This window comes from Orcinus orca, chromosome 1, assembly GCF_937001465.1.
Source record: "Orcinus orca chromosome 1, mOrcOrc1.1, whole genome shotgun sequence".
NCBI lineage: Eukaryota > Metazoa > Chordata > Mammalia > Artiodactyla > Delphinidae > Orcinus > Orcinus orca.
In genome coordinates this window covers 134,062,077-134,074,760 of record NC_064559.1, presented here as the reverse complement: position 1 = coordinate 134,074,760, position 12,684 = coordinate 134,062,077, and the positions used below count along the sequence as shown (strand labels likewise).

Sequence of the window (12,684 nt, the reverse complement as noted above, 5' to 3'; positions counted from 1 at the left end):
TCTGGGGGCTGAGAAGAAGCTAAAATCACAAATTGAGAGAGATGAAAGAAGATGGGTGAGACATGATAGTGTTGACAGCCAGACAGAAGGAGAATGAGGACAACGGCTTTAGGGTCTTCATTCAGTAGGAAATCAGTACAATCAAACAAGGCACCTGCTGGGGGCCTGGAAGCTGAATGAGGAAGGGAGATTGGGATTCCTTGATGCAGCCCTGGTTAAGGCACTCTTCTTCCTAGCAGCCGTTGTAGACTAATGATTTCTATAATTGTTTCATATTTCTCTCCCCCTTTAGACCGGTGCTTCTCAAATGGGGGCAGTTTTACGCTGTGGAAGACATTAGTCAAGAGACATTTTTAGTCGTCACAACTAGAGAGGGGAGTGGCGCTGGCATCTAGTAGGTAGAGGCCAGGGATGCTGCTAAAACATTCCACAATGCACAGGACAGCCCCACAAAAAGAATTATCCCACCCCAAATGTCAACAATGCCAAGGTTGAGAGACCCATCTGTCTTGCTCACTACTTTATCCCCAACACCTAGCTGGGAACCTGGCACAAAATGAGGCTCCCAGCGGGCATTCACTGAATACAGGTGAGCCAAGTCTTCCCTCTTCCCAGCCTCTTTGCCTAAGTCACTCCTTTCGCACCAGCAGGTACTCTCAACCCTGAGCACACTGCACAGGACTGATCATTCCCTCTACTTGTACGTCACTGACACTACTTTTGAGCTGCAGATAATCTCTAATCAGAAGGAGGTTACATTTCTTCTGTCTCTCATCTCTCTCATATCTCTATACTGAAATTGACATATCTATGGTTTTTCATCTGCATTCTTAAGAAGGAATGAAATAAAAGGGTAGATATTTTCCTTTGCTTATACCTAGTATTTTGGTGTAGAATGATGAGCTATAATGCATGGCCTACTTAGCAACAGTGATCACTAGATTTATTTTCAAGGATAGCCATTACTGAGAGTATATGTGGGTGATGGAGGAGAAGGCAATTTCCAACATAATGAGCATTTTTGAATGCAATTTGACCAATTTTTTATGCTGTATAGGGAATGTTTATCCTTTTGAAGAGACAGTTCTGGAAGGCCCCGGAAGTTCCAGCAGAGAACTGGCTCAGTGGGGCTACACTAGCCCATCAGAGGAACAGATTGAAATCTGGAGCGCCCCTTTCATCCCTGTTTCTAACAAAGCCACTTCTGGAACAAAGGAGCCTACATTGTTTCATAGTTGCAAAGATGCCTGGTCCAGGCCTGTATAAATATGGGGAACGTTACAGGGTGGGGTGCATGCAATCCACCTCTTCCTGGAGCGCACTTGCCCCTCAGTGGCAGGATGAGCGCTGAGGACATTGAGTGTGCTCAGCCCTTCTCTGGGTGTCTTTCCCCAATAAACCCTATTTCATATACATACTGTGGCTCCATTAGAAACTCCAGTGCAACCTTCCCACCAAATAGGGGAGCAGTTCAGTTGAGCAGTTGTAGGAGTTGACCTAATTGCAGGCTCTTTATCGTATTTTAAATGATTTCTCTGTGCCGTATGACTTAATCGAAACTCTCAGAGAGCAGGAAGAAGAGTAAATACTCGTGAGTGTGTATGTAGAGGGGAATGAAATGTGCATGTATAGATTGTCATATCTTGCATGGATTGTATATCTATAGATTGTGTATCTATATCTATTGTATATCTATAGATTGTATATCTATATCTATAGATTGTCATATCCTGTATAGATTGTGTAGATTGTCTGTCATATCTTCTTGTCTCTACTCCTGTCAGCTTTTTTTTTTTTTTAACAGAATAAAGTTTTCAGTCTCTACTGTGTAACCCTAAAAAATAGCCTTGTGTCTGTTCTCGGGATGTTCTTGAGAGTATAGCTCATTATCCCACACAGTAAACTCGTTATGAGGACTCTTGAGATCCCTGATTTCTGACTAGGACTCAAGAATAATTACACTTCTCCTCAGTCACTGTTTTGTTTTGTTTTTTTTAGATGTTGGGGGTAGGAGTTTATTAAATAATTTATTTATTTTTGCTGTGTTGGGTCTTCGTTTCTGTGCGAGGGCTTTCTCTAGTTGTGGCAAGTGGGGGCCACTCTTCGTCGCGGTGCGCAGGCCACTCATTATCGCGGCCTCTCTTGTTGCGGAGCACAGGCTCCAGACGCGCAGGCTCAATAGTTGTGGCTCACGGGCCCAGTTGCTCCGCGGCATGTGGGATTCTCCCATACCAGGGCTTGAACCCGTGTTCCCTGCATTGGCAGGCAGATTCTCAACCACTGCACCACCAGGGAAGCCCACTGATGTGTTTTTTATCTCAGGGACAATGAGTATGTAACCGATTAGGTTTCCTTTGAGAATTGAGAGTTGCTTGTTAGAATGTTCAGAACCAAATCTGTTGCCCACACATATGCAGCAGGGGTTTATAGAAGTTCAAGGTAGCCTCAATCCTGACTCCATGTCAGGATGTCCGTATTTTTCCTTTATCTTTCCCATCTACTTCAAGTGTATCATCATTATTATATGTACCTCTGTAAAATGTCTAGAAATGTTTTTGGGAAAAGGTAGGGGTATAGATAAATAGATGTATTATGGTAGGCCATCAAAAAACAGTTTTACTGGCTTCTTTTTTTCCCTTTCCAGATTGAGATGCTACCAGATGGGCTGTTTCAGTGCAAAAAACTGCAGTGTTTACTTTTGGGGAAAAATAGCCTGATGAGCTTGTCCCCTCACGTGGGTGAGCTGTCGAACCTTACTCATCTGGAGCTCATTGGTAATTACCTGGAAACACTTCCTCCTGAACTGGAAGGATGTCAGTCCCTCAAACGGAGCTGTCTGATTGTTGAGGAGAATTTGCTCAATACTCTTCCTCCCCCTGTAACAGAACGTTTGCAGACATGCTTAGATAAATGTTGACCTAAAGAGGAAAATAATTTTTAAAAGTACACTCCAGGGCTTTATCTGAGAACTCAATTTACCTAAGTTATAAAGATGAACAATGGATAATTATGACTAACTATAACCAAATGTCTTATTAAAGCAACTCAGTGTCTATCCCTAAATTAAACAGGTAAAAAGTATTAACACTGAACTAAAGTTTTGTGAATAATTGATCTTTAACTTATGGAAATATAAGAAGTACGCTTGGAGGGTGGAATGGGGACAAGAAATTATTGAATCTCTACATTGCAGTTTGTATCTTTTGAAGATTAGGTATTACTTATTTGCATACTTGTTTTAACTGACTTCCTGTTTTGATATTTATCACCTAGACCATAAACTCATCAACATAAATTCCCTTGATGTGTACACTGAGCACTGTCTTTGATTTATGGTCTTAAATATTTTTAGGCAGGGTACATTGTGCTAGGCAGAATTCCTTCTGGCTTAATTTTTACTTCCTGTCCCAGCTTGTTTTGAGTCTTCCTCCATCTGATTTTCTCTTAACAACAATGATGAACCCTGAGAAAGTGCCTGCCTTTGGCCTTTGCATAGAACAGGAGCAGGGTACTTAGGACATGTCACCCTCGGGGCATCCTAAAAATTAATGTATACTCAAATTTTTTCTTGTATATCATCAAAGCCTTTTTTATTTGCTAATCATTTTTATATTAAATATAAAACATACAAATATTTTTATTGTATAATCTTGGATTCAAAATCTGTGAGAATAATTTTTGTAAGGTACAGAGAAACACATCCTTTTCTTTAAGAATTTACTATTAATATACTTGGTTTTGGCTGCGTATGATTCTCATATTTGTGCACATTCTGTTCCAAAATGTTTTTGTACTCTGCAACTAATTACTTTTGGATAACAAAAGCCTTGTGTTTCATGCCCTAAAATATTTGGGGGGTTTCCTTGTAAGAGGATGGCCACATCATCTACCTCTCTCTTCCCTAGTGCTGTGCTATTGTACGGGTACAATTCTTAATTACTTCAAAAACTGTGATGGAGGGGAGAGGTGCAGATTTGAATCTTTAAAACTGATTTTAAAGCATTCTGTAGAAATTAAGTAAGAGTTAAGCAAAATACTTTCTTCTCCATCTGCATGATCTCTAGATAGGATTATAATGTAAAACACTCAGCTTAAAATTCAGTGCTTAAAATGAGTTCTCAGAGCTCACAAAGAAATAGATCTGGTTAACTGAAATTCATCTCATGCCTTTGTCTAACTTTTCTGGAATACATTTTGCTCTTTTTTATAAAGAGCTTTGTGTTTGGCTTTTTATTATCATACATATTGTAAAATGAATAAAATCGACTGACTCATTTTGGGGAAACGTACATTTTCAATGTGTTTTTCTCTAATGGGTCTAGGCATTGTGATGCTGTCTCATTTTGGATGTAACTATGAAGTAATCTATTAACTGCACCTAGACAAAACTGGAAAACACTATGGGTAAAGAGTACTGTAAACATGGAATTGTGTTGTATGGTATGTTTTTTCTTGCTTTGTCCCTTCCAGAAAGATGAAAGTCTAAATGATGGCAAAATGTAGCTTCCCTCACCTGCCACACACCCCTGGACTAACATTCAGAGAAAAGAGTTGTTCACATCAAATGAAATTTGAGTAATAGCTATAAAAAATAGAAAACACCAAAGGCTGCCTAAAACATTATTGTTTATTCTGAATGACAAAGAACAGTGTAAAAATGCAATTCTTACCAAAACTTGCCTTTAGTCAGAACATTCAAGTTCTCAGGGAGCCAGGCATAACTGATGAAACTTTCTTGTAGGATTTCAGAAAACAGGTTCTGACCATATCTAGGGTTTTATGTTATTTTCAATCTTTTGAATGTTGAGTTCTTTGTCATTTTAATGTTTCACATCTCTGTTGCACAATAGAATTGTCATGTGTACCGATAGGATTGTGTTGGATAGGATTATCTTATGTTTGGAACATGAATATGATACATGGAAATATGATACATGGAAATATGTTTAAATGTTTTGGGCCATATAATTAGCCATAATGTGTATGAAAGATCTTACCCCCTTCTATAAGGAAGAGTTTTTAAAACAAATTTCAGATTTGCTACTATTCCCCTGACAAACTACAACTCCTCCCCGCTAGTCACCAGTTCTGTTCACCTGCAGAAGTCACTAGCCAAACCTTCCTTATCACCCTTCTAAATTTCTGGAAGCAAGTTACTATCAGGATCAATAATGAGTTTTTTAAGCTTCTTTCCAAACACTAGGGTTTGGTTACTAATGCAAACTCTGTTGTTCTTCATGCCAGAGTTTTTAGGTTTACTTTTTTATTTCAATCCTACACTCCAGTGTTTAGGTAACTTTTGAAATGATGTAGCACTGAGGCCATGAACGCTGAGACCACCACTTAACACACAAAATTGTGATGTTTGATGCCACCTTTACTGCAATGTTGGAGCAGATATTCAATTTGGAAGAGGATTTTAAATGAAGAAAATTAAGTTTATTCAATTATAATTTTAAGACTTTAGTTGATTTCCAAGAATGTGTAGTGCATTTTCCAAAAAATAAATATGGATGTTATTCAGAACAAAGTTGAAGGCGTATGCTAGCATTGGTTCATTTTATTTACATACACACACACAGATACACAATGATGAGCTTGCACACACACACAGACACACACACGCCCCATGTATACAAAATGTAATTTATTAGTTTTGGATATGTTTAATATTTCTCCAAAGTTGTAAGAGGTTGTAGGTTAATGCTAGGATATTAATTCTTTTTTATTCCTTACTTGTAATCATGGAGTATTCTGTTCTCTTAGTTGTAATGTTAAAACTAAATGCTCAAACTTGGTCAGCGACCTAAGTGGTTTTGAGCATTCCTTGTAAGGTGTGGTGTTCCTTCACTAACATACATCAGGGTATATCTGTGTGGCACATAGACACGGTGTTTTCATTCTTCATCCTCAGTCTTCATTGTTCCTCTGATATCACCATGTTTCACTGTCACTTAGCAAATGTTTGTGTTAAACAGGGTAAATAGAGATCCTCAAGGTCTCATTGTTGTGGCATAGCTCCAACGTGTGTGCTGTGGTGAGCTGCAGTGAGTTATCTGCATAACATTATTGTTTGATAGTGAAAATATTTGTTTCTGTTCTTCAGGTGTCTCATGATTCAAATTTTGTATGTTGAATTAAAGTATTGCATAATATTGATGGGTTCAGAAACCATTAAAATAATCAAACAATTATTCTGTGGATTTATAGCTTTATTTCCTTGTATTTTCAATCAAATGCTCTTCCCATCGTCACTTTCTCTTAGCATTGTCCCATCCACATAAGGTATTTTGTTTTCCCTCTCCACTCACCCATCTCCTTAAATTTATATAGTAACAAAATATATTTGTGCTAGAGAACTTGCGATACTACTTGAGCATGTATTTATTTGGGGGGAAGCCAGAGCCTGTAATTATGCCTAATTGAATAGTTCTACTTGACCCATCCCTGCAGTGTTTAGAGCTGATCCAATGATCCCTCATCTGTACCAGCAGCATGAGAATATAACTGTAAATCCACTTTGTTTTCAGGAACTGTATATTGCATCAGAATCTGTGTTTATTTCTTTCTGGAAACAAGAGGAAGGCTGGTGGGAGAGGGGAGGAGTTATTTTGCATCCTGGTTTGAATTATGAAGACATTATATACATGAAATGGCCTAAACTAGTAACTGTTGCAAAATGCCCTGGATATAATTATTTCTTATCTTCAGCTGGATATGAAAGCTGAAGCAGTGAAAAAACTGCAGTCCTTTTAATTGGTTTCTTCCTGTTTCTGGTCCATCACTTCTACATCCACTGGGAACTATCTACTAAGTACCTTTGGTAATGGACTACATTCTCTTCAACTTTTTTTTTTTATATGAACAATTTCGTCAACCCTAAAGCATTAACATAGAACATATGAGCCAAAGTACTGAGTTGAGCTGGCTTCTGGTTGAAATTAATTCATATTTAAATTTTGCATTTGACTTGTATAGAACACTGCTGCTGAGAAAAAACAATTAGGAATGCCTCCTGCATGTTATATATTATCTCTAACAGAGACGGTGCAATTTAAAAAATACAAAGGGGCATGGAATTAGAATGGATGTGTTTGTGTATATATGTGTTGTATATAAACCTAAATATTTATGCTTAAATATTTTAAAAACTCTTCAAATGTTTCACTCTCAGCAAAATAATGGGCCAAACCTGAGTAGAGACATTTTCTTTGGTTAGCTTCACAGTGAAGGCTAGCATTTGTTTTTGTTGTCTTTGTCACATGTTCTGAAACATGTACATAATTGGTTTTCGCTTCTGATAACGGATTACTAGAAAATGTGAGATTGTTTTGAGTTGAATGATTTTGGCCCTCAGGTTTACCATGTAAATCTGCATTTTGGTGGTAAATCCCTCTGCCTGAGATTCAGTAGGTTTTGGTAAACTTTACTGTTTTTAAAATAACTTTTGTGTAAAATAAAGATTCAATTTTTATAATAAATGGCAAATAAAAACAGATTCAGTGTTGGAAGAAGTCGACTGGACTAATTTTACCTGTATACACGTATCGGTGCCCAAGTTTCCAGAAGTGATTCCTTCCCCTTCTCAGGGTTTCCTGTGCAGTTGTACTGTTATATTCACCAAATGATGGAGTTTAGATTTACATACGAATCTCATAACAGTAGTAGGAGTTTTCAATGTACACTACAATGGCCACAAATTATCAAGTCCCTGAAAACTGTTGAATTGATCCTAGAATGCACTGTGGGGGAGCGTTGAGGGTGTGGAATCAGTCACTCCTAATAAGTCCATCTGTCGAATAGTGTTCATCCTTGGGGACTGATGTGCACAAGCCAACCCATCTCTTTCCCTCTCTTCCTGGCTCCTGTTTCTCCATCTACTGTTAGTTTCGCACTAACATTGAATAGTGGACCAGGTAAATAAAAAGTAAAAACCTACAAGACAAGAAATGTTGTGAAGGTTTAGTAAAGGGAGAAAACACTCGAATTATCGAGTAAATTAGGCACATAATAGTTTGAACTTTTGGATAGAAGACTCTCTCAACCACATACACAGTTTCGGAAACACATTAGAAAGCAGATAGTAACTTTTCTCTGCTGGAGGACAGAACTCGTTATAGACTGAACCAGACGATGAAGGAAACCAGATGGTCCTATTTTTCCCAGGAAATGCATACCTCAGGCAAGGCTTTCCCTCACCCTAAATGCCTCAGGAATGGGAATATGTTGAGGGAACGAAGCCAGTGCCTGACCTAAGGCGTCACTGCAAGGTGCTTTGGGCGCTGGGTCCTAACAGGCCACGGGGCAGTCACCTGCCCCCATGAGCATGGGGACAAGGGTGGCTCCACATTGTTCAGCACTCGCCTCCACTTTCCAAAATCACTCTCCAAACATGCGGTGAAGGGGGCCTGGCTGTGCAGACAGAGGCTGTGTCGGTGCTGTTGAGGCCACCGTTTGATGCTCTGGAGATGCAGCTCGTGTTTGAGTTTCTGACATGAGTGGATTCTCTGAAATCCAGGTTCCTAGCTTGTTTTCTGTGTCCCTTTCATCTCCGAGGTCAGAGGAAAGCAGTTTATCCAAAAGCACAAAGCCAGACCTTGAACTCAGCCCCATATTTACAGAGGGATATGTATCTAATATGCCAACGAAGGATCAGAAAAAAGTCATTTTTCAACATGCGAAAAATGCAGTCATTTTTCGACTTGGAAAATACAAGTCTCTCTTCACCCTGTGTTGTCTCATCATGATTTAGACAAGAGTTCTAAGTCTTGCCTCCTAAATACCAATGATTCTGTAGAACTGCCTGTGTGCTGCTGAGAAGCTTTTCAAATTATTTCTTATAACAAATACCTTAAATTTTGTTTGCCTTTTTACACAGGCCTGTTGTTTATTCATTTAGGGCTCAGGCACATCGTTTTTTACTCTCTGCCTCCCTCTGCCGCTGAGATGAGAAGAAATCAAATAGAAGTTCTCCTGGTTCCTATTTCCTCCCCTTTTATTCAGTTTGTCCTTGCCCTGCCTTTATAAAATGCAGCCCCCAGCCCCCCCAAGGTAAGATCTTGAGAATTCAGTGGCCCTCACTGAATCTCAGTGACTCCATCTCAAATGAGATGCACTTAGAAAACCCCATGCAGTGTGCCGGACCAGACCAGACATGCAGGTGCCCTGGGCAGGTAACAATTTGTCACCCCTTTAAACATGCTTTGAATATTCATTCAATATGTACTTGGTAGAGATGCGGGAAACTGCTTTTCTATTAGTAAAAATCATGAACCTTTATGTCAGCTGTCTATATCCTTCTCCAAAAGCAAAACTCTCACAAGAGTAAGGTAGAGCTTAAAGATGATTGAGCAGAGAGACAGGTGGAGGTAGGGGTCCTCATAGCATTTCTGTCAAACACTCCCAGTAGACAGTCTCTTTTCCCAGGCCTCATGAGCAGGCCTCTCAGCTGCTGGGTCTCCCCTCTCTTTTTCCCCCTCAGAGCGTCCTACTCTTTTGGCCCTTCCCAGATCTCAGGCCCTACACCCTCCAGTCTCTCTCTCTGACTGGGCTGTTTAGCATTGTCCTAACCACATATTCCAAGCTTACACAGATCACCCTTTACTAAATCCCAACTTTGAGAGTATTAAATGCCCATCATATCAAGGGAGATGTTTTAGTTTGTACTCATCAAAATAGATGTCTTTCAAGGGGACTGCCCTGGCAGTCCAGTCGTTAAGACTTCACCTTCCAGTGCAGGGGGTGCTTCCAGTGCAGGGGGTACGGGTTCGATCCCTGGTCAGGGAGCTAAGATCCCACACGCCTCGCGGCCAAAAAACCAAAACATAAAACAGAAGCAATACTGTAACAGATTCAATAAAGACTTTTAAAAAGTGGTCCACATCAAAAAATATCTTAAAAAAAATAAAAACTAAATGTCTTACAAATCACAGTGTCCAGGGGAATGTGATTGTCAGCTGGCGAGGTGTGCTTGCAACCTTAGGACCTGAGGCAATGGGATTCTAGTAGGGAAAGGATGGTTTCTCAGTTACCTCAGTTTGTGGTAACTTTATCAGAAGAGGAATAATCGATTTGGACCATTGCATATAACATGCTGAATAAAGTCGGAATGTATTTGAAAAAATAAATGTCTTTCAGTTATCAAGATTCTCCCTTCCTTCAAGGTGGTTTCCTGTCACAATTTTCAAATTCCAAATAACAGACTTATTCACTGTGCTGAATGGAAGTAGGACCAATTTGCATTCCTTAGGCTGGTAACCTAATGAATGGCATGTGAAAACCCGCGTTAACTGGTCCTGACCTATTACCAATTATTCCAATAATATTTGGTGCTTCTTGTAAATTAGTACCCAGGCAAATGTTTAAACACTGGGGGGGACCACCTATGTGAAGAGAGTTTCCTTCTAGTCTTTCCTTGAACTGGGTTAGGATTCACATCCTTGTCTTATTGCCTCTATAGTATTTCATAAAGGAACTACTCAGATCATTATGGGGAGAAAAGAGCCATTCTGTCACTCTTTTCGTAATAGTCTGAACCAGTCTCAGGCAACTGCTCTGTGAAAAGGGAAATCCTGAAGAAGTAGCCAAGTGAAGGAGCATTGATTCAGTCTGCATTAAGAGGCCTGAGGGAAATTTGCTGGACCTGTGATACCTGGGCAGAACAATACATCATAAGCCTCATTAATGGCTTCAAACTGAGGAAAGATAAAAATCTAATCATTTCACCCCTGCTGCTTCAGCTTGGAGTCTGTCACCTCGGGAGAAACGTCATATCGGGGGAAATCCATTACAACAGTAACATTATTTACCTCCTGCTACGGGCCAGGTGCTCCCCCAGGTTATTCATGCGTGCTGTCTCAATCCATCCAACAAGGTTTTATTTGGTGTGTTATTCCCATTTTACAGATGAGAAAACAAATGAAAAAATAACTTTCTCGGGCTTCCCTGGTGGTGTAGTGGTTGAAAGTGCGCCTGCAGTTGCGGGGGACACGGGTTCATGCCCCGGTCCGGGAGGATCCCACGTGCCGCGGAGCGGCTGGGCCCGTGAGCCATGGCTGCTGAGCCTGCGCGTCCGGTCCAGCGGAGCCTGTGCTCCGCAGCGGGAGAGGCCGCAACAGTGAGAGGCCCACGTAACGCAAAAAAATAAAATTAAAAAATTAAAAAAAAATAACTTTCTCAACATCTCATGACTGTTCAGAGAGGAATCCTGTTTAACCTACAGGTCTGCAAAGCCGTTTCTTTGGAGGTTTAGGTAAACAGCACCCAAGATTAGCACTTTACCCCCTCTCACCCACCTGGGTGTTTGAAGGCTCACAGATCATGCTCTGGTTTTCAGAGCTCACTGGTCTCCTATCACCTTTACGCCCAGCGCTTCCTCCTATTCCATGTCTATCCTAGTTTGCCTTCTCCTGAGCCAAAGAGTCACCTCCTATCCTTTTTATTTTCCCCCTTCATCTCCTAATGTAATTCTAGAATTGTGGGACTTTCCAATTGGAAGAAACCATGGAGACTTTTTCCGAAGAGGAAAGCCTAAATGGCTTGTCCGAGATCACAAACCCACTGTCTGAGGGAGGTGCTACCTAAGTCTGCATGTCCCCCTGTTTAGTGCTCTTTCCACTCTCTGGTCTGGCTCTCAGGAGCACAGATAGTCTATAAGCAAAGCCTAGTGGAAGAGCCCAGGCCTTCTCCCTAACTGCAGGTCCTGTGCCTTCTCTAACAAGGTGCATTCATTTTAGTTACGTCCTGCATCCTGATAATAACCCTTCCTGTGCCCATGCAGTACTGGGCTCAAAGCACGTGAGGCTTCTTTCCCCATTTCACTTGTAAGAAAACTAGACTCTGAAAGGAACCATCAGTAGTTACCATTACTGAGAACTACGAAAGCATTTGTCATAGTAACATCACGAATGTTTAAAACGCTCCATTTTATAGAAAAAAGAAATTGGTCCAGGATGGTTAAGTGACATATTGGGTTATATGTTAGATTATATAGGTAGGATGTGGCAGACCCAGGTTTGAACTGGAGACTCTGTACCACCAAGTTTCTGCTTTTTGTATAGTGTACGCGGCCAAGGTCATATGACAAGCAAATGATGGTGGCGTGAGAACAGCCTAGGGTTTCGACATCTAATGCAGTATTCTGCCCTTTAGACTGTGCAAGGCACTCTGGGAAAAGATTGATATGCATGCAGATACATACATATACACAAACACACAGTTTTAAACACCCTTTAGTATAAATATAACAATTTCATCCAAAGGACTAATGTAATTTTAAACTTCATGGTTATTTTTGAAGCAGCAGAGTTTTTATTTCAATGTCCTAACCTAAACTATGAGCACATGTGCTCTCATTAGAAGAACAGAGTGCCATTCTGAACTTCAGACCCTGTGGGAGACGATGGATGAAGAAGACCTCGTCCTGTTCAAAAGAGTTGTCAACATTTTGGGTTTTGCTTCAAGGTACAGATGGGGCTCCCAGTCGGTTTGGGTTTTATGCAGAATTGCAGTTCTCGTTTAACTCCCTGAGAGTCTTGATCTATTATAGGGAGAGGCTGGCAGACATTTTAGACTTGCAAAATGACTACCAATCACAGTTCAGGCTAAATTGGTTCTAAATTCGTTCTGCTGATGTAGACGTTTGGAGAGTGAGGAGGAGGGACGGGTGATGCTGTCCTTATTGAA

At 40.4% G+C, this 12,684-nt stretch overlaps 1 protein-coding gene across 3 annotated transcripts in view; it reads left to right on the top strand.

The window, feature by feature from the left end:
• LRRC8B (leucine rich repeat containing 8 VRAC subunit B) overlaps positions 1–6,858 on the top strand; it is a 74,918-nt gene extending 68,060 nt beyond the window's left edge. For 2 of the 3 annotated variants that reach the window (XM_033432308.2, XM_033432305.2), the window contains one exon: positions 1,058–2,638. In XM_033432308.2, coding sequence (XP_033288199.1) covers positions 1,058–1,351 — 294 coding nt within the window. In that variant the 3' untranslated portion in view covers positions 1,352–2,638. The other variant, XM_004263003.3, reaches the window with a different exon arrangement.
• Positions 6,859–12,684: the final 5,826 nt, after the last annotated feature.